The sequence below is a fragment of the Phallusia mammillata genome, chromosome 8 (assembly GCF_965637545.1).
Source record: "Phallusia mammillata chromosome 8, kaPhaMamm4.hap1.1, whole genome shotgun sequence".
In the NCBI taxonomy this organism is placed as follows: Eukaryota; Metazoa; Chordata; class Ascidiacea; order Phlebobranchia; family Ascidiidae; genus Phallusia; species Phallusia mammillata.
The window spans coordinates 10,882,131-10,904,717 of record NC_137259.1 but is presented as its reverse complement, the minus strand read 5'-3'; the positions used below and the strand labels follow the sequence as shown (position 1 = coordinate 10,904,717).

At 37.3% G+C, this 22,587-nt stretch overlaps 1 protein-coding gene across 1 annotated transcript; it reads left to right on the top strand.

Moving 5' to 3' along the window:
- The first annotated feature begins 1,877 nt into the window (after positions 1–1,877).
- Positions 1,878–7,569, top strand: LOC145204558 (uncharacterized). Its single transcript, XM_080077150.1, has 8 exons — positions 1,878–2,074; positions 2,494–2,558; positions 2,639–3,520; positions 4,390–4,606; positions 4,957–5,110; positions 5,412–5,555; positions 5,718–5,910; positions 6,091–7,569. The coding sequence occupies exons 2-8, from the start codon at positions 2,522–2,524 to the stop codon at positions 7,119–7,121; spliced, it is 2,658 nt and encodes an 885-aa protein (XP_079933276.1). The 5' UTR covers positions 1,878–2,074; positions 2,494–2,521; the 3' UTR covers positions 7,122–7,569.
- Positions 7,570–22,587: the final 15,018 nt, after the last annotated feature.

The following is a 22,587-nucleotide window of genomic DNA, read 5'->3' as shown; positions in this document are numbered from 1 at the left end:
AATTCGTTATGAATCGAAAAAATGCACGATGACTAATTTACAACAGGTCTGAGTTTCTGATTTGTGAAATATCCATCGCTTTTTATGGCACAAATGTGCATTAGGATGTGCATTGATTGGTTAACCACCTGCCATTAGCTCAAACAACCCGGTTTCAACAGTGTAGGCTAACTGCTCATAGGCGCCAGGTTGTGGCACAAAAATGATGATTACACGCTTTGGCAAATTGTATTTGGTTAACAATGTCATACTTGCGATATGAACGGATATACGTTTCGGCAGTAACTCGTGCCTAGTTGGTGACGAAATAAGGCCACACCAAGTTTTCAAAATCGCGCATTTATTTTTTAACACATCTGCTCAGCGAACAAAAACAGAGTTGGGCTACATTATTCATTTGAACTATGAAATATCCGTGCTTGTTGTTCTTAATAAAACATAATGACATTAAATTTCGATTTTAAACTCGGTAATCCTAGTTTGTTGTGGAACTTTGTATGCTAACCACGTTATTGCTGTTTAAGTGTATGGAGTAAAGTTTTTGCACACTGATTATAAACCACAAAATGTGTACAATTCAAGATTAAAAGGCTAATTTGTCTAGTAGACATTTCGTTTTCCACAGCATTGAACTTACATTGCTTAACATACATCGAACTTCCCTCTCAGCTCAGACCAAATCAAAAATTTTGAAAATTTAACTTAGTTCGTTTAAATATAACCCTACAACTATAACAGTAATTTAGCGTATGCACAAATTATTAACAGAAACAGCATGAATTAACTGTTTCGTTTTTTGAAAATATTTGGGTCGCTTCAAAAAGTTTGTGAACCGACGGAATAGTAGACATGATACCGCATAATTCTTGTTACATTGACGGCAAAAAGAACAAGTTAAGTGACGGCAAAAAGAACAAGTTAAGTAAACAGGAAACATATTTTTGTTATAACAACTAATACAAAATTGCTATTTTGTTCATAAGAAATGTTAACAAAGCTTGTAAAGAAAATATGTTTCATACAATTCAAACGTTTACACCAACCACACAAAAAAGAAATAAAGGTTCGTTTGTTTTCGATCAAACCACTTTTTCATATAATCGATGCTGATCGAACATGATCTCAAATTTGCTCTCCACATACGAAAATAAAGAGAGGAAACATGGATTTTAAGTTGTCACTTCCATCATATTTTCGGATATTTTACATCCGCTTTACTTTATTTATGGTGGGTTATAAAAGTGGGGTTATTTCGGGCCGAAGATATTACCTTTGCCCTCGAATGTTAGAGCTCGGGGAATTTATGACACTCTGCCATAAAGCAACAAACAACCTGTGTTAACTGCCACAGTGACATATCAAGTGTAATGTATATACAACCACAATTCGTATATTGAAGTTTATTACACACCCTCGTACGCCAACTTAACGACCTCAACGTTTGAACCTAGTTGCACCGACCAAATATGCAAAAGCGTAGTGTATTAATTATCTTATCATAATAACCGAACAGTTTTTAAATATGTTTATATTTCGGTTAAAAAAAATAAAAAAGAGTTAAGGTATATAATCATGATACACATACACATCAAACGTTTTTAAAATAAGTTTAAAAAGTTTCATTTTTATCAAACTTGACATAAACACCAAAATTATACTTTTTTATGAGATCTTTACACACAGGGTTTTCATTATCAGTAAGTTTCTTCGGTGTCAATGCACCAGTAATCTTACGCGAGACAACCCCGAAACAATCCCTGTCGGCGATTTTTTTTCTTTTCAATAATTGCTAGAGGTGCATTGCGTTCCCAGAAAAGCAATCAGGTCGCAGTAGAACGAATTACGACTGCAGCGCGTGGATGTAAGTTGCAGCCAGACAGAGAACTATACCAAGCAAGTTAGCTGGAGCTATTTGTAAATGATGTGATACATCAGCTAAAGGTTAAAATGTACTTTTTTATAATTATTAAGCGTTTGTCTTCAGATTTTTAGATTTTGCCAGGTAGAATAGAAGTCACTAAAATTGTTGAACACTGGAAAACAGGTGAAAAATCCTGAAAACAAGTTCCATTTGGTAAGTGTTTGTTATTTGTTTCTCTTTGCATTTTTGAATGTTTTGGTAATCAAGAAACGCCCTTATTTGCAAAAAACAATAACTCTGGTAATATTTCAACTGAACTATGTCGCTAAATTATAATTTATTTCGGAGCGATTAGGTTCGAAAGAACACATGCCGATAAATCCTGAATTGCATTCTTATTGTGTTTCGCACTGTGTGATAAAACAATTTTAACATTAAAAAGTTAACAAAAAACTAGTTGTGCTAATATGGTACTATATTTTTACAATGAAATATTAGGCAATAAGATTAGCACCAAATTTTTGCCTGATTGGATTTGTTGCTACGCTTATTGATTTCATCTATATTATTCTAAATTACGCATGGTGTTTGAAATAAACAATACCTGAATTAAAAAACACTTGTGCGTTCAGGTGACACAGGACTATTACATCTACCAACATGGCAAAATCTTCAGTGTCTTACCCCGTTCACCGAGGTAAATGTATAGAAAAAAAATATTTACCAATTGAAATAAGTTTATGTGTGTTTCCCAGTTTTTACCGAAGACTTTTTTAGAAAACTCCCAAGAAAGTTCAATTTTTGATGATGGTTTTGATTTTGAGGAACTTATGCTTGGTCACGCCCCCCTTGTTTCTGCGCATACATCTTTTAACGGGGCTGTTCAGCATCCAAATCACCAAGCAAGCATGACATTGTTATCCGGTTGCGACAACCAGAGAAATAACACCAACTCCTTTGTGTCAAATTCTTGCTTCCCTGACGAAGAAGCTTTTCTAAATACGTTTTCCAACACGTACGACATACTTGATGAGTTTAAAGTCAAGTCCGAACAAAAATCTTCAGCACTTGTACAAAAGCAAAGTGATGAGGTGGCTTCGTCGGCGGATAAAGACATGTTTACGTATGATCTGGCAATCAACTCAGACGAAGATAAAAATATTCAGCGGAGGCGAGACTACAGTTTGAGCAACGACAGTGGTGTTGAAGGTTGCGGAGTCATTGATGCTTCCTCCATTCCTTCAAACTCCGACCCAAACTACACATCACAGATGCACAAGGATTCAGATTCTTCCATAATCCTAAACAGTGAAGCAAACCAATTTTCAAACATTGTGAGGGAAAGTGCGACACCATGCGGACGGCTAATTTCGTCTGAGCTAAATTCAAACAAGAATAACAACACAACTATCTGCTATTCAAAACTTCAAGTAAATCGTTGTGTTTCAAACGATTCTGAACCCGACCTGAACCAATTGATAGACAGTAATGATTCCCGCAAGGGCAGCATTGACTCAGATGCTGGCGTAAATGGTGAAATATACGGTGGTGGAGAAATGTTTAGTCCAGATCGTTTTCCAAATGGCGACCCAAGCGATGTAAAGAATGCCAGCAAAAAAACAGCTTACAACGAGAAGTGGGGTGTAAAAGTATTAAAAGGTAACGTTACCTTTGACTGATTTTTCTACATTATAACAGGGCAACATATATTAACTTGGTTTTATAATATCGCAGTGTTTGGTTACATTTAAAGAATAGCTGTGAAATGGGACCAACCAAGGTGAGGGCGACATAACAGGTAGTAACGTTGCCGCTTAGATCTCATTCAATTCCTCGGGGTAATTATCTTTAACAAAAGATCGCTCTCGCTCAATAGATAACGTGACTGTTATTGGGTTTAGAAGTAAGCTCTAGATAATGGCACTGAAACAAAAGGTGCTAAGAAAAACAACATACAACGCCTTGAGGGTATTTAATAAAACGAACCTAGCTATTGAGGATATTTTTACTGCGCGACTACTGGTACAATCCCTAATTACATAGCCAATAAGAGATTTGCTGTCTGTAATCAACAATCAAATTCATTTTGCGTTTGACCTACATGAATAAAAACAAAAACTTTTCCGACGATAAGTTTTGCGAAATGTAAGTTATAATGTTTAAAAAGATTTTCCTAGAAGTACGTAAAGAAGTTTTTCCGGCACTTTCGTAATGCAAGTTCGAAGTAAATCGTCGAGAACCTCTAATTAAAGTGTTAGTGACAAGCTTTCACGTTGACATGTTCGTGACGTTGATGGATTTGAGGAGGGGTTTTATCCGATCACGTTGCTTTTCCGGGAGTTTTTTGTATTCGATGCCTTTGTTTAGAAGCACTCTCCGCCTGTGGGAATATACGAACGTATGTTTGTTTACGTTTGTCTCGCCGGTACTTGACGAAAATTTTAGACATAATTGTTTCTTTGGGACAACGTAAACCTCCAAGAAACGGTGATCACTGTTTACTTTACAAGCCAACCTTTTTTACGCAGCTTGGTGCGCGGAAGTAAAGCTGAATCCCGAATTTGAGAAGCAAAGTGCCACAGAACTTAACGATATGCTTTGTCGATTTTGGAGCGAGGTGCGCAAATCCAATGGGGATTATTACGGTCGAAACAGTCTTTTCAATCTTCGCGCGATGATCAATAAACATCTAAAGGGAAAGCCGTATTGTGTGGCATTTGATATTGTCACCGATGAACGTTTCAGGTAAGAAGTTAAAATTGATAACATTACAGATATATTCCAAAACCAAAAATGTAAGTTTATGGGCAAAAAAACACGACAATATCACCAAAATATGTTTCGATATATCCGCACATAAAAAACATGTTTAAAATTATTGATATACGTGTTGTTGTAAATCACATTTAATTGTAGTTGAAAATGGTCATGTTAAATTCTCCAGGTTACACACATATCATGTTACCCTTGCGACAAAAAAGTAACATAGGGTTTGTTTTAACGATTTATATCGATCTGAAAGTAAGAAAAGTGTATTTTAGTAACGTTATATTTTTGATCTGTTTGATTTTACTTATTCGTTTCATTTGTCATAGAACGTCGAACGAAAAACTGGAATCGCAGCTGAAACTGTTGAAAGGTATTGGAAGAACAATCACACATAAACAACCGATTTCACTGTGCGATCTGCGAAAGATGTACGATTCAAATGTTCTAGGAACCTCGAACCCTCTAGCGCTTTTGCGAAAGGTGATTGTTTATGTTTGTCGCTTCCTAGAAACCAATGCATTCGTTGCATTGTATATTCTCTGTCTTGTGCAACGACAACCAAACAACGGTATCAATTACGACAGTCTGGAATTTCTTTTTGTCGACAGATCGTCTTTGTTTAAGTTCTGATTTAATATGTATGCAATACAAAAAATAGCTTTTGCACTATATTTGTAAACTTTATTTTAAGTTATGGTAAACACGATGTTTAACAATGTACGTGTCAGGTTTAAAATATAGCTTACATACCCAATGGTTAGATGTATTTGGTATTTTACAGGTTTGGTTCGAAATCACTTTACATTTTTGCCACAAAGGCTCAGAAGCACAAGAAAAGTTAAAGAAATCATCTTTTAACATTTACCATGATCTGAATGGATTGCGATACGTGGCAAGAATTATTGGAATGAATGATGCTGATGAGGTGACTATTTTTTCAATTAGTTTTGGTTTAAACGTTTTTAAGTTTCGGCTTTAAAAAAACGGCACAAAATTTTAAAAGCATGCGAAATAAACTTGGCACAGAAAAATTTGTCGTTGTCATTTAGAATGTAACACCAGCGCATAATGTTATGTACCTTTGCAGATTCGAATGTATGAAACGGGTGGAGAGTTGTGTCCAGTAAGAAGCTACGAACTCTATCTTTCCAAGCTTCACGCCCAACAACCCCGACTATTTCAACAACCGCGCAGAAAATCTAGCCCTGACTCTCCTATGTGGTACGGAAAAGCCCCGATCGGCGAAAAGGCACTACAACAAATGATGGCTAACATTTCTAGTAAGTTAATAATCCTAGCCCTAGCGACAACGTTTTAAACTTGTCACAAGTCTTTAACGTTAGACATATACCTAACAACATAATACATTTTCGTTGTAGCACGATTTAATTGTTCTGAAAATTGTATATAAATGACCATTATAATTTTCACGACCAAACTAACCTTCATATTTTAAATAGACGCGGCACGACTATCGAAGCGATATACAAACCATTGTGTGCGAACGACGGCCCTGGAGCAATTCAGTTCATCTCGTCGCAAAAGTGGTGGAGGGGCCAATCGATCTGACTCCACACAGAAGAACACAAACAGAAATTCTCAACACACACAGTTTAAGGACACGATTCAAAGCAACCACCCAGCCAACCCCTACAACAACTCTTTTCCGAGTCTTTCTCAACCCAAAAGTCAACGCCACGAGCTGCAAAGTATGACAAGCAACCAAATTCTTGCCGACTGTGCAAGCTTAATTTCACCTCCAATCGGTCATGAGTCCACAATTGCATCTCAGTCAGTGAATGGAGTCGGTATACCTTCCATTTACCCCAAAAACGCCGGGAACACCGTCAACGACGTTTCAACACTTTTTGAAACTGATAATCACCGTAGCATAAAGAGGCAGTATCAATCCGATTTTCCATCTTATTCCCCTCCACCGTACGTTGATTCTCGACTTGATCAACTCTCACCCCCTAATAAACGATTGCGATTCGACGTTTCTGCGTACAATCCATCCTACGAATCAAGTTTCCAGCCAACTGAGTGTTTTCAGTTCACTGATCTCGACAATCAAAAGCGCTATTATGAAAATGCTGTAACGGAAAGCGATATGTTTCACAACCATTCCTCCTACAAAAACTATAGCGATGACAGCGGCACTGGACGCTCAGTGGTCTCTCCAACACCCATAATTATGCATGACGATCCTTACCATGTTTATTCTATGCCAACTCCATCCACAGCGCATTCGGTCTCAGCAATATCAAGATCATGCAAAGATCTGATTTCGCCACTGGCCACAACCGACAAAGATTTGGCAGTTTTGTCGAGCACTGGTGCCTACTCTGGATCAATGATCAACGCTGCCTTCAGCAATCGTCCATATTGTTCCTCGGTCCAACATAATGTCGAATTTGATCAAAACTTATCCGGTGATCCCAAATTTAATCATTATCTTAGACCTGTTGAAGGTGGTAGAACTTCTGAATAATAACTAGTTGAAGGTTTTATGAACACAAATGCAAACAGAGATATTTTATCAATATGCACAAAAAACTCGTTGTGTTCCGTTCTGCAATCAACCGTTTAGCTGATTATATCGCCTTGTTATTTCGCCTTTCATACTGAATGCCTTGAAATATATATGTCGCAATGCGGTTTTTAATAGTGTGTGATTGAAATGTACCATTGTATGTGTCGACTAAAAATGTAACGAGAATTATAAAAAAACATGCGTAAATTTCTTTCTTTGTCACATCTTATTATCCCAGGTGCCTCGCATAAGACGTTGCCTTTCTGTTGTTGCATAAATGTGTTTTGTAATTTTTGCACTTTACATAGATGTATTTTTGTAAGCATTTATAGATTATTGTTCATTTAATGTGTAACATAAATATTTTTACGGATGATATTGCAAATAAACAGTTATACACACGAAATATATTGTTGGTAACTAATGTACCATCAGACAGGTTTGCAAATGAAAAGATGGGTTTAAGAACTTATTTTATTTCCACACACACACCCGACATTCAATGTTTACAGAGGTAGACAAAATATACAACCGCATGTAAGAATGATTATTGTGCGCAATAGCGCTTCCATATTTTCTTGCTGATTATAGAGGTAGGGCACATTCATTAGGTTGAGGTAGCCTTCAGTACGGTTCTTCCATCAGTACAAAGCGTCAAGTAAACCCCTTGATTCAATACTGATTTTAAACAAAGGTAAAACTGTACAATTCATCAAAGTAAATTTTGCGTTTAAAAATCGAACAAAATGAAAACGAAAAATATAGTAGTTTGTTAGTTTAATTCTGTTTCCTCTGTGATATCTCCATTTCCAGGAATCACAACAAAGCGGATTGGAGATTCGGTGGGATCCTGCATACTCGTTGCTGCAAAACATTATTCAAGTTTGTTTCTAAAACTATTTGAGACCATAACTTTTATTCATGAAAAAATACCTAAACCAATTATAAGTCCAATCACAATGGCGAAAAGCAGCAAAACCAAGACAAGTCCCATGATCAGAGAAATACACTTTCTTCTGGTTACTGGTTCGTCGTCGCTTTCATCCCCAAGATATTTCCAGATTTTCTGTGGACATACGCACCATGTTGTGCCAATTCCGTAGAAAAGGCTCATCTTGCTTTCCGGTCTGCATCACAGGTAAAAACGTTTTATTTCAAAATATCTGCAAAGTTATTTGGCTGTCAATTTCAACAATTACCTCTTTTAAAATTGTATACTAATTTGCCGTTTAAAAAAGTAGTTCTGTTTTGTAATTTAAGTGACTTAATCGAAATGATATTAAACATACCGTCCATCCCATCCTTGGCCAGCTCTTGATGACATTCCTGATGTCGTTGCCCATTCCGAAAGTTTCGAATTGCGCGACTAAAAACAACAAATAAGGCTTTACTGGAGGTACAACACCAGCAATATGTTTGCCAATTTCGTTTTACATCACCTCGATCTCTTTCAACTTTTCGGCAATTTTGTAGACGTTACCCTTTTGCGTGCGAATGTATTGCTTTGTACGTTTGCGCTGTTGCTTTTGTTTACAACAAGATTTTCGCTGATTGTTTTTAATATCGTGCAAATGTTTCTCCACATTTTGGAGTTTATCTTTTAATGCTGTCACTTCTTCGATTACAAATTTTACCTCACTCGAAGATGACATACTATCTATTACAAACACAAGTTGCACTGCGATCTACTTCATGGCATCTAAATACTGGACCGCGTTACCGGAGTCATCCATTCATTGTGCAGAAAACTTTTTTCACGAGTGTTGTTCTAAAACTTGTGTTTTTACGCTGACAAACAATTGCCCATTAGTAAAGAATCCGTTCACTCAAGCGCCAAGGATTTCCAAACGACACATTTAAGAGCTTGTGAAGACAATAGCAAACTCAACTGAAGTGTTCACTCCAGGTAATGGACCAACCGCTCCTTTGTGTTCGTAATAATGTAATGCCTTTGACGTAAGAACAGTCACCCTGTTGCTACGAAGTGTTTTGTTAGGAGGCATCACTTAAATAGTGAATAGCTGGTGGGTTTCGTGACCTCTTCGGTTCAAGTAGCAACGGAACCCTTAGCATCATTTTAGGTTTTGTAAAACTGACCTGCATCGCGGAGATCGTTTCTTCCACTTGCGTAAATTCGCTGTCCATCTGCAAACACAAAAAAGTATTATTATTGCCACAATTATAATATCTATCTCCGATTTTCGAAAATCTAAACTTAAAAGTCTTGGTGTCACCCACAAAGAAGAAGACGATGATAAATGTAGTAAAAAAAAACTTAACAACTACCCCTACCTTCACCATAAACGAATATATTTGGAAAACAGACTTTATTTCAGATCACGGAGTAGCCTTTATATATGCTCACCGTAGTAACTGTTAGTTCCATCTCCAGAGCTGGCTTTCGTTTCGACTTTGGAAGTTTCGGTGTTTTAGAAGATCCTACACATTTTTTGCTTTCTATTGATAATGCTCTCATACCCTTACTCGTCGTTTCTGATTCATTTGTTACGGCACTTCTTGTTGGTATCTAAGCATAGAAATACGCTGAGAATATGAATAATATTTTGTTCACACATATTACGTTTTTACTTTTTAAGACCTACGTAAAATGCGTTAAGTAATATTTAGCTTACTTTTGCACGCGAGTCGGTTTCCTTTCCAGTCTTAATTTGTTCCATCTTAACCTTCTCAGGATGATGTTTTTGCTAAAAGATAATTAGAAAACATAATCTTTAGTGGTGATAAACAAATTAAACCTAGTAAATTGTACAGGTTGCACAAATGCTAAAGTCAATAGATTATGATCTTGCATAATCTTGCTGATAAATCGACGCAGTTTTGGCCCAAAAAATCGGAGATTCGAATTTTTTGATTTCAAAACACCACACCCCCTACAACTTCATCTGCTGTTCTACTTCCAAAATACCTTGCCGAATTTATTCTGCCACCAAGATTTAGCAACGGGTTTCTCATCAGCCTGTGGTCTTGGTGCGTTAATTTTGCTGGATGAAACCAAAAGTTTTGTTGGTGCGACCTGCTTGGTCTTAACCTTTGGTTTCTGTTCCTCTTTTTTGGTTGCTGTTTCCTTATCTTTGTTTTGGGTTGTTGGTTTGCTTTTGTTACGAAATTTTGACAGAAAATGAAGTGCTGATGACGTAGAAGAGGCAGTGTTGGAACGTGCAGAGGCTGATTTGCCGTCCTTTCCTTTTGTTGCCTTTTCTTCCAGACTTTTACCTTTTGCTCCTTTTAAATCTTTGCAGATTCCAATATTTGTTGCGTCGGAATGGGATGACTGGTATTATAAAGTGCCATGTTATTTGTGATTTTCTTTGTTCTCACCGCCCGAGGCAAGCATTCATTGTCGATAATAGAAACTACATCCGTAAGGTTTTGCATCGATCAAATGCCAAAATACAGCTACGTTGTAATTGTTCAAGGTTAACATGGTTATTACTTTCTAATTTTTATCAATTGCTTTTAACATAAAAAGTGTTGCTACAGCAACAATAATCTAAAACTAAGCAGCTAAAACCGCGATTGCACTTTTTTGCTACATGACACCCCTTTTAATGTACCTTTTTACTTTGTGTCGACAATAATATACCCTTTTCTTTTTTAATCGCTGCTGTTCCCGGCTAATGAAAAAGCACAGCTGTTAGCAAGAACAGAGTAATTAAACAAGCACACGTCGTGTCTATTCACCTGAAGACCTTCAGTACTTTTTCTCGATGTTTGCTCTTTGTTTGATACGTTTTTATCACTAGGTTTATTTATAGTCATTTTTTCAGATATATTTTTTCTGGTTCTTGAAGTTTCAGCAACATTGGTCATAACTGGGTGAGTTTTCGATTCATCAGAAACTGTTTCTCGGTTTAACTTTTTGAAAGTAGATTGTTGTGTTAAAACTGTTCTTTCTTTTTCCGCAGCTGGTTTTAGAACCGAACTGATTGGTGCGGATTCGAACGTAATATCCTCGCTGTTGGCGTCATTATCGTCTGTTGCAGGCCCAATAGTAACTTTGGCTCTATTTTCACGAGCCTCTTTTTCGTTGTTGTCTAATTTACTGCAACCTTCAACGGTAGTGGGTGAAGGTGCAACCACAGCTGGTTCCAGTAGAATACCTTTATCATTATCGTCTACTTGCACAGGATCCAGTGAACCTGTATCCTTCTTTAGAATAAACACAGGAGCCACCTCAACAACTTCTGTATCATCTGATTTTTTGTTAAGTGTAGGTGGGCTTTGATTTGCAGCATTATTTTGGTCGTTGTTGTGAATTGCCGCAACTTCAGTCGACATTTTTTGACTGATGCTTTGAGCAACTGGATCAGAAGATTCGTCGACACTGGGTTTTTTATAAACTTCAGCAGATAAGGTCGGTGTTTTTGATTCTGCTCTAAATCTATCCTGGCATTTAGGATTTTGAGGTTGGACAACCGTATTTGCTTCAACAGGCTGATCTGTTTTAGGTTCTAATGTTTGGTCACAGTCAGCCTTATCTCCTTCAGACAAGTTTTCAGTGCTTATGTCGTCTAATATAATTACATCATCGTCATCGTCTTCACCGACAGAGTTTTTTTCTTTATTCTGTATAGCGGTTAGGAATTCACATAAATATAAAACATTTTCCCCGCTTTTTAGGGCTACTATATACATAGAGTGACTAATTTCCTTTCAAATCGTTTAAAATAAAAAAAAATACATTCAAAAGCTGCCACGTAAATTTGTTTGCATTTGAGTAAAATAATAAAACAACGAATTGTAGCAATAGAAACAACAAAATCCACCTACCCGAAAAGAATTGCCTTTGCCTCCTTCCGTATCAAATAGTTTTTGTATTCTCTTTTTGTCGGTTTCACTATCTAGTCTTTTTTTGAGACCAGCTGAGCTAATATCACTGTGACTGACCGACAATCTTCTCATTGGATCCGGACTTACTTTTGTGCTGCAAAAATAAAACAAGTAAATACTTTTTCAAAACTAGATGGCTCACATATTTGCTGTTGTACCTGTTTCTGTGAAAAGACTGACTTAGGTCCTTGCAAAGCTTTTTTCCGATTTTGGGCGACGTCAATGGCGATATCGTTGGATTTTCATGATTTTTTGTCGAGGAAAGCTCGGCCGCTGCTTCTAACTCAATTGCAGATTTCGGTTCTATGTGTATTTCGGCTTGTGTTTCCTAACAAGATGGCGTAAAAACGATTATGTTACAGACGCGAGCTGTGCATAAGATATCACTCACCTTTTCCTGTATTCTTCGCAATTTTTCCTCCTCCGCGTTTCTTATTACGTTTTCTGCCTCCAGTATTTTATGATTCATTTCAGCAATTTGAAGTTCCAAGTTGGTTACCCTAACGTCAATAACCATTTCGCTTGGATCACATTCTTCTTGTCGCCTTTCCTTTAATTGCTGCTCCAGCTCCATTTTTAGGTTGGCCATTTGAGCTTCAAGTTCGGCCTGCAAACATTTGTTCATTTTTTTCAACCAAAAACATTCAGACTTACTCATAATGATATATTTTTAATTTTTTTCACTGGGTTTGAACCCAAGACGCTCTCACAAAAAGCTTTTTATGTCTGTAGATGGGTCAACCGCGCGGACCATTCGGCCAAATTCCTGCCCATGGAAAATATTAACCTTAAATTCTTCTTGTTGTCGTTTCGTTTCATCTAGAGTATTGGTGTAGACGGTGTATGACGAGGGAGCTGAAATAGACTCGTTGTAGTAGCTCCCGTTGCTGTACGGAATCATGCTCGTGTTTTGCATTGTAATAGGAGCCTAATGACAAAAGTTAAATTTATCTCAAAGAAAATGAGAAAAGAAATGAATACACAGCACAGTTGGTAGTTTTGTTTTTGTTGCATCATTCACTTGTTGTTTTAACGTCCTATAGATTTCTGAGAACTGTGTTAATTTGTCACATCCAAGGGGTCCAAATGTTTAGTTTTATTTGGCTCGAAAAATTCTGAAGGTTTGATCTAGAATAGATTCTAGACCAGGGGCGGGCAACTTCTCCAGTCGGCGGGCCTGATATGGGAAAATGAAGTACTTGGCGGGCCGGATTCCTGAATCGATACATTAATCGCGTATTTATCCAGTGATTTAAAACGGATTTTTGACCACCTAAATCCGTGGTCTTCAACCATTTTAGCGAAATCGCCCCCTTGCTAGGGCACTGGCTCAATATCGCCCCCCATTATATTGTTATTTTTTAAAGTTCTTGACTGTTGAGCATTTGCGTGCAATTAGATTTACCCAGCACCAACGAATGCTTATGTTAACAGTTAAAACCCAATTTAATTGCTACAACAACACTGAGGGTCAATTTCACGCAATTCTAACGCATCCAAGCAAAAGTTGTGCAGACGTCATAGACAAGATAACATCATACGAGTATGCGCAAACAATAGCTATTTTTGTTATTTTGATTAAAAGTAATGGGGCATTACTCGACAGAAGAGAAACCTGTACTTTCCACATTAATAACTTACACTATAGAATCTATAGTGTAAGTTATTAATGTGGAAAGTACAGCTTTAAAGTATAAACGCTTCAATACTCTGAAATGGATGTCCAGTTGTATTAACCAAACTTTTCCCACTGCGGGCCGCCGCATAGTTTACATAGTGCCGTCTTCTCAAACTTAGCCCATGAGGCGATTTTTATATGGGCGCCAAGATATGGTCTTTTTAAAACCCCATTTAAAATCTGTTAAATTGTATAGTTAGTCTCATCTTACAAGGAATGCTTGTATATTACGTCATAAGTGACACAATAAGGCAATTGTTTGCGCACAATTAACACTTTTTGTTTTGTCTGTGACGTAATAAACTGGGTTTGGATCAATCCTGGGCGTTGCAATCCTTTGAGAGCCGGTAATATTAATTTTCCATGTCGTAACAGTAAACTTTCGTAAGAAGTAGAAAGTTATCAATACGATTTGGCAAACCAAAAATTGGGTCGCGAGTCGGATGAAATGACCTTGCGGGCCGTAGTTTGGTGACCCCTGTACTATATAGTCGATTGCACATTCTTTATTTGTTCGCAATTTCGCATTAGAGATTGCCCTGACTTTGAGTGAATCAACAATTTCTGGGCAACATATGCGTAGTTTAAAAGAATACTGGCAACGTGTCTCTGTGTTCGCAAAAGCCTACTTTTTCGCAACTTATCAGTGTTGAGAAGTGGCTTTTTCCAATGTTCGGAACTAACTTGACAGTAGCTTAAAGCGGACCTACCATGTATGTTGTTTCCGAAAAACAAGACAAGCATCATTAGTGCTAACGTTTTTTAGGGGGGGGCGTGAGAATAAATAATTAGTGTAAAGTAGGGCGCGACCGAAAAAGTTTAAGAACCCCTGCTCTAGAGGCACTTGAAGGAATGGACCATATATATACCTCAATATCCTCTGAATAGCCTTGGGTAACGGCAGCTGCTGTGCCATGTTCAGGGTCAGCAAGAATAAACAAAGGCGCATTTGGTGGAAGTCCTTCACCTACTTCATTCATCTTAAGAACAAGAAACATAGTTTTGCAGTCAAATATATCTATTTCGTCAAAAAACTTTGCAATTGAGTATCAATTATTATGTTCAAAAAAGGATGAGCCCCTTGGGAACATTAAAATTAACGTGAACTTACCTCCTGGTGGTGAAGAGTCATTGCTTTCATATCGTTTTCTTGTAGCTTGTCGCTGGTTTCTGACAACTTTTTGTCCAGGTCGATAATATGCTGTTCAATTTCGGAAATTTTTTTGTCAAACTTTTCGTTAACATCACTGTGCTCGTGTTGTCGAGATAACTCCTCATTGAGCAAAAGACGTAAGTTATGAAGCTCTTTCTCCATCTGTGAGTAAAACAATAGCAATTGACAACTTTGGGATCTTAGACGACATCTACATGCAGTTTTCATACATCGTTTTGTTCTTTAAGTAACTTGGACGTAGTTTCTTCATTTCTGCGTCGACTTTCTTGATATTGCAATTCTTCCTGGTGAAAGTTCTGAAAGAAAAATAAATGAAAATTATATTTGGAGAAAAATTGATGTAAGAGTTTGCCGTCACAACATGCAGTGATCATGCATGCAGAATGGTGTTTGCAATGAATATGGTTTCGCAAAATCAACTTCGATTTTGCGGTTAATAGGTAGTAGGTGATCACCACCACCATTGGCACCATGTTTCTTGATTAATCAACCTTATGTTGTTCTTCATCAGCAGCGCGGAAATCATCGGGTTTCGAATTTGGAGAAACCTCGACTTCTGTGGATGTCGACAATAAAGTTTGCGTTTGGCAAATTTGATCGGGATCAGAAACCAAATCAGGTTGAGCCTTATCAGTAGCAATGCTGGAGTTGACGTCTAAATCATTGACTGGATCGCATACAGCATCTTGCGAGGTTACATCGTTTTCATTTCCAGACAGATCTTCCTGAGGTGTGTTGATTTTTTCAAAATCGGGTTTTGGTATGTTACGGTCTGCGTTGGTTTGCGAGACACAACTTTGTTCTTTTTTTAAACTCAGTTTTGATCCCATTTTTTGCGTCAACAGTTTGGTCATTTTCCAAAGAGACTGTTTGGACTTTTTACTTGATGCACTTGAATTTTCTTTGATTAATTCTGGTTGTGGTGGGTCTGAAATATGTATGTTTCCTGCAATGTGTGCAGGTTGATGTTGGTTTTCTATTTTGTGAGTTTCAGATTCGACCAGTGACAGCAAAGGTAGTTTGTCATCCTGCAGTTCCACTGACTTGCCTTCAAGTTCGCTTTTCACATCAATATCTCCAACGTTAATCGTAGTAAGTTCTCTAGGCAAATCAGCAGGTTCATTAGTTGGTTCGTTTGTGATCAAAATGCTTTGGTTAAGTTCAACAGCACTTTTAGAAGACGGCATACAACTTTCGTCGTCCTGCAAATTATAGTCGTGATTTTTTTGGCAACCAATTACGCTAATATAATAACAATCAATACCTGGGTCATTTGTTTCTCTTTGTTTTTAGATACATGTGACGCAGTATCTCCAATGTCGTCGTTATTAACCTCGTAAGGTGCAGTGTTCAACCCAACTGATAGAGGTGAAGGAGACAAAGGATTTGTGACTTCTTTTTCTGCAGCTTTTGGGTATTTTCCTCGTTTCGGTGATGATGGCAAGCTTGAAACGTCATTTCCTTGTACAATTTCACAAGCAAATGCGACTCGCTTAGTGCTACTTCTTGTTCGTACATCGGATCTATTAGATTTAGACGCCGACAAAGTTGATGAGCCTGGAGAAACAAACGGGGTGACTGGTGTTCGGTGTCCAGATGACAAACCATCTGCATGAAGTGGAGGTAATCGCATTGCTGTTGGAATGCACTTAATCGGTGAATCAAAATCCAAAGTAGTCGGTAAACTTGGTGATGCTGGAAGTTGGGGTTTGGTCACATTGACATGATCAGTGGGTAAGAAGGTTTCGACGCTTTTATCAAAGCCGCTGTTACTTTTGTGGTGTCGTTCGTCGGCCAGCAAATTTGCTTTCGGTGTTTGGCTAAAAGCTTCATGGTCCATAAAATATTTATCCTTGTCGTCATGTGTATCGTTGTTTTGTTTCACTTTAGAAATGTCAGATTGATCGGCCCATCTCGCCATGTCATCTTTTGTCTGGGGTGACAATTGGGGGGACAAGAAAACGTCATCATCCCCAGCTTCTTCTGGAACAGTGCTGACGTTGTCATCGTTGTTGCGCTCTTTTCTTCTTGAAACAGTCATTCGCATTTTTTCATTGCCCGGTCGATAGTTTACTGTTTGCTGCAAAGGCTTTTTGAAACAAGATTGTGAGATATTATTTTAGAAAATAATTTCCCGATAAATTATAACATTATTTATCCTAAGTTTTTGCAGCTGGTATAAGCTGGGCGCATTGCAAGCAACCATCACCAATGAGTTTCCACTGGGGAAAAGCCAGTCGACGGGCGTGAAAAATTACCGGATCCTCACGACCCTCAACAAATCGCGGTCGCCGGTGACATCTCGGACCGTTCTCAGTGAATACCAAATCTTTTATTTCATTAAAACAGGCTCTTGAGTTATGATACGCCATAGGTGGCATAAAACGCTGAAAAGGTAGCACGAAAATTTATGATTAATTTCAAAAGCTTTTTACTTCTTTTTTGCTTTAGTTGTTAAGAAAAAATCTTAAAGGCATAAAGTTCATTAATACGTGTACCTTTGATGCGTACATGGGTTCCATATCTTTCTTTAACCATGGGTCAATATGTTTGTTGCTTTGGTCAAAGTTACTTGGCATAGATTGCTGCAATAAAAAAATCTTGTTGACAATAAACCATCCTAAAATTACCCAACTAATTCATTTACCCGGGGGTGGATCGGAGGATATTGTGGTGGGTAGTCACCCGTTCTTTGTCTGGGATGCGGCTGAGTATAGTTGTAATCGTGCGCATATCCGTAGTTGGCATACGCTGGCACGTTTGGGTAGTTTGGGGGATAACGCAACGAGCGGCGATTCCATTCAGGTTGATTGTAACTCTCCGAGTTCTGTAAGTGCTACTGTTAAATTTTCTTCGCAAGAATAGAAGGCAAGCATTATATTCGCTTTTAACGAAAATTTCCGTTACATTTTTTATGTTATAACTAGATCTCCAAGATTAAGATTGGTAGTGCTTTCTAAGCAATTAAAAAAAAAAATTTGTCTTCGCTCAATCAAAAGAACTATGTTAATAATATAACAGCCAACATGTGCGGATGTTATTTTTCTACAGCAAACAAGTTAGTCGTTTTCAAAGCCTGTTTTACGTGAAAAAAGCGATACGGAACCTACCTCGTTTGCATAAAACCCGTAATCGTCATTTGGTTCCTTTAAATTGGACCTGTTCTGGTACTTGGATGGATAACTTGGTAAGTGCGAAGCATTAGGTGGTTTATTGTAACCGTACGCAGCACGAGGTAAATACTGTTCGTCGGGGTTTTCTCTATGTGGGGTCGCATTGTTTATTTGTTGGTTTCTTAAGTATGGTTGCTGTGGGTATCCAGGTGGAGAAATTTCCTGACCAAAGCTTTTATCTGGGTAATACCCATACCGAGACCACTTTGCAGCATTGTTATTTCTCAGATTGTAACCAAATGGGGGGCCCTGCTGAAAATGGGAAACGGCAATTATAACGTGTACGAGTTTTGCATTGCAAATAATGCCCCGCACCTAACGAATTTAAACCACCACCACCACCATTTCACCTTAGTGCTTTGCACTTATACCTGACTGTCGTTAAAATAATCATGTTCGGTTTTGGTGGTTGCTGTTTGAGGATTTCTTTCCTCCCTGCCCCCTGAAAAATCACCCGGAATCTTATCGCCTAAACTCTCAGCGCCATTTTGTCGTTCGTCGGCGTTTTTCCACCGCTCATAAAAGTACGTGTCAAGTTCCTTTGAACAAATGACCAATTAATACAGATTTCTTTGTTTTTGAGCATCAGATTAATGTTGATCAACTAAGATACATTTTATACCAATAGAAAAAAAAACTTTTTACGGAATAGGCCTTTTGTTGTGTGCTTTAATAAACGGCCTGGAAACCTTTTTCATTGAAAATAAATGTTTCATAGTTTTGAATTAGTAAATTTAAATTATGACAAAAATGCCCCACTACCGATATGGCACCAGCTAAATACAACCTCTCGCATTCTCTGACGTGACTCTGCCCTTGACCTTGTGCGAGCGGATTCAGGCATTTGTTTGTAAACATCAGCACCTGGTTCGTTGAAAAACTGTGGTTGCTGGCAACAAAAATATATATGTCCACGGCTCCTCTACTCTTGTTCAACTTTACATGAAGGATGTATCATGTGCATTTTAAACTAATTTTTAGTGAAATAGAATTGTTAGTTATTTAACGATTAATTTTACTCCTAACATGCCAATAATTAGTTGCAGAGTTGTAAGCGGTCCCAAAATTGGAGTCTTTAACCCGGCCCAAAACCCGAAAAGAACGAATTTTTTTCAAACAAGGCTCGAATTAGGCCGGAATTTGGTAAAATTGCGGCACACATTAGGTTAAGGAAATGATTAAGCCCGAACCCGAATAATACTGGGCCGACTTACAACTCTTATTAGTTATATCTCATTGCCTATTACCAGTTAGTAAGTCGGTCGCTAGAATTTAAAAATCTACTTAAATCCTGACCTCATAACCTGGCGTCCTTCTTCGGGATCTTGGCATTTTTTGCCATTTCCATTGCAAAGATGTTAAATGCTAAAATGCATAATTAAGTCATTAGAATTTTTATCTTATGGGCATTTCAGTCGAACATTTAAGGACAGTAAGCAAATGAACTTGCCCGTTCGTTGCGTTCCATGACAAATAAATCCAGGTTTCCTCTAATTTTTCTCCATCTGTAATTTGAGTCTGCTTCGTACATGCCAGAAAACTGCCAATAAACGATACTTACAGTAACTAAAAAAATAGACGTGGACCAATGCGTAAACAAACCCCATTATTAGGATCTCCACAATCACCACCGCCACCCTATAAAGTAGAAATTGTTAATGACAAGTGAATCAGGATGAAAAAAACACAAGTCTTACTCACATTCATGTTGTAGTTGTGCGGATAATGTCCTGCCATTGGTGGAGTATATGAAGTTGTTTGGCCTGGCAGTGTAAAGTTTTCTCTTGAAGCTTCTGGGTGTGCTTCCCCACTAATAAATCGTGTTGTTTCCTTGTATAACTCCTGTGGATGGCCTGGTATCATGTTTCCCTGACCGGGTCAGACATTTTAGATGTCATAACCATGACGAGTTAATGTAGACAAAATTTATTTAACATGAGTAAATATCTTCTGCAGTGCAAATGAGCAACATTAGAAACGAACAGACGTTTTGTTGATCTAAAGCCAGAAAAGGACCACACTGAAAAACACTCGTGTCGCCAAGGCAACAGGTTTAGATTTGCCGCCATTGAAACACTTGAGCAACTCATGACTCTGTGTTGGTCTTGTAATAATGACGATGTTGAGGTATGGAGATTAAAAGTCGCACAGAGCGAAAGTGTGATGGGAATGCACTTAACACCTGCGACTCGAAACTGAAGGACACTCACGGAAAGGATACGGACATCTGGTCGCCAAACAAACATTATGGAGAATTCAAAACTTTTACATCAGAACCCTTTACAACTTTGCGAATAAAAAGTGTGTTACTTTGCTCGGAGAAGTCACTTATAAAATGGTCCGTTATAATACATTTGGTAGCAGCTGCCACCATCGCTACAAAAAATTACCATTTAGTGCTATTTGTGAAATCTGAAAGTAACATGAAAGCCTTGATCAATCACCCGTTTGAAGCCCAAATATCCAAGCTGTTACAGTGGAACAGACTTGAGCGGGGAGCAACGAGTGGAAAGAGCTTTTTCACTTGCCTGCTGTGACAACACTTAAGATACAAGCGAAAAGTGGATGGTTTTCCAACGCGTGCTTTTAATAAATCCGTAAAATGCTGCTTCACCGCATCCAATTTCCATTGTCAAAATATACAGCTTATGTTATATGATTATGTTAACGCAATTCAAATATAATAGAACATTTTTCTCCAGATACTATTTTTTATGCTAAGCTAAGTCCATAAGTTTGTAGTAAAACGTAATACGGCCGTATTTTTACATTATTGAAAGATTTGTTTCAAAATATTTGTGGTTTTAAGTAAAAAGATTTGTTTCAAAATATTTGTTCAAATATCGTCTTTAAAGTTATGTTACTTAAAACCATTTTTGTTGACATAAACAACTAAGAATAAGCTTGCTTTGGCCTAAAAATGAACAATATGATGAACAGTTCTTGTTTAAATAAGCCTAAACCAAACAAATGTAGATAGATACTTTATTTACAATTATGTACAATGCACTTCGTACTATTAACAAGAATAAACTTACACCTCACTTCCAAATAAAAAAAATTAACCAAAAGGTCCAAAAAATTTTTCCACCGCCCGCAAAAACTAACGTTATAACTTGCTTGGAATTGTTAACTAACAATACCTTTCATTACTCAACAAGAAAAACTCACAAAGAGCAAAACAGCAAGTTGATTTGTTAGAACCCAACTCTAATATGCTAGTACCTGATTTGTTAGTACCAGCAATACTGTAATTAACTAAAGTAAAGCAATATTAACACAAATATCCTAAAAATTTACTGTTGCACAAACGTACGTCAGTGATCTTTAAATTAATAAGTTCTGCTGATGACCAAAAAATAAACAAATGTTTATCTATATCCTCTTACGCCTGCAGTTGTTTTGTTATTATAAAGACCTACAAGATGTGCTACTTCGTTTAGTACCAACGTTTGTATCTTTTTGTTACTTTCCAGTTAAAAAAAGAGCAAATACAAACGGTTTTGTGACAAGACACAAATATGTACGCTCGATAAGCTCGCCTCCTGTTAGTGACGTACTTTAAACCTGAATAGTGGTGGTGCTAAAGAGCTGCTTGCTTTCATCTGTTGGAATTTGATAAACTTGTTTAATTAAAGGAATAAATTTTGTATTTAATTGATTTCATTTACAACTGGGTATATATTTTCGAGCTAAAATCGGATCGCTATGAAACACGCGAGCATAACATGGAAATTCTTAATAATTTAAAATAGTTGCAATCGTCTAATTGTTAACTTAATTGTTTTCATGTGCGAAATTATAGGCCTACACTTTATAGATATATATCTACCTATACCATATATGGTAGACCTCACTTTTGGCCTACCATATTTTCATCACGATAAAGGAGTACATATTGTTAAAAAGAAAAAATACTTTAAGGGACCCCCAAAAAATAAAAGCCTCAGATTGGACGTTGTAGAATAGTTTGGATAAAGCTTTAACGGTAATTACATAAAATAAGCTTGTATTTTCAAAAAACTGTAAAATCCACCTGTATTCTTTAAAAAAATAAGCTTTGGCTGTTTTTAAAGCCAAATAATTGTCACATATGTATTTGGTAAATCAAAAATTAAAAAAAAAAAAGAGGACGACTTGTTTTTTATCAAAAAGAAGGACAGCGCAAAGTGGACTGGATCGGTAAACCATAATACAACCTCCTGGTTGTGCAGAACAGTAGTTCCAATATTTCTAAACTTTGAATTTGCGACACCGTGATGGGTATGCATTTTTATCAGTAAAACAATGAAGCCCTTCGATGATTTAGTTTTCATGAAGGGCGGTTTTGAGCCAGTGCCCTTAACAGGGGTCCGCAAATATTTTTTGGGGCAACCCTAAAAAAAATTGCTCTAAATTCTCGCGACCCAAGCATTTTGTTAGCATTTAAGTTTGTGGAAAATACTAAGCAACTAAATATCAATATGAGGGCTGCTATTATGCTATTGTCAGTTGCTATTTTCATATAAAACAATAGGTAAACGAACGCATTTATTCTAACAAATGAGA

What these genes read in the sequence shown, in the direction of transcription:
- LOC145204558 (XM_080077150.1), top strand. Translation starts at nt 2,522, where the DNA reads ATGGCAAAATCTTCAGTGTCTTACCCCGTTCACCGAG. An exon ending in GTCTTACCCCGTTCACCGAG is followed by an intron (nt 2,559 to 2,638) that starts GTAAATGTATAG and finishes AGACTTTTTTAG; the next exon opens with AAAACTCCCAAGAAAGTTCA. An exon ending in AATGATGGCTAACATTTCTA is followed by an intron (nt 5,911 to 6,090) that starts GTAAGTTAATAA and finishes TATTTTAAATAG; the next exon opens with ACGCGGCACGACTATCGAAG.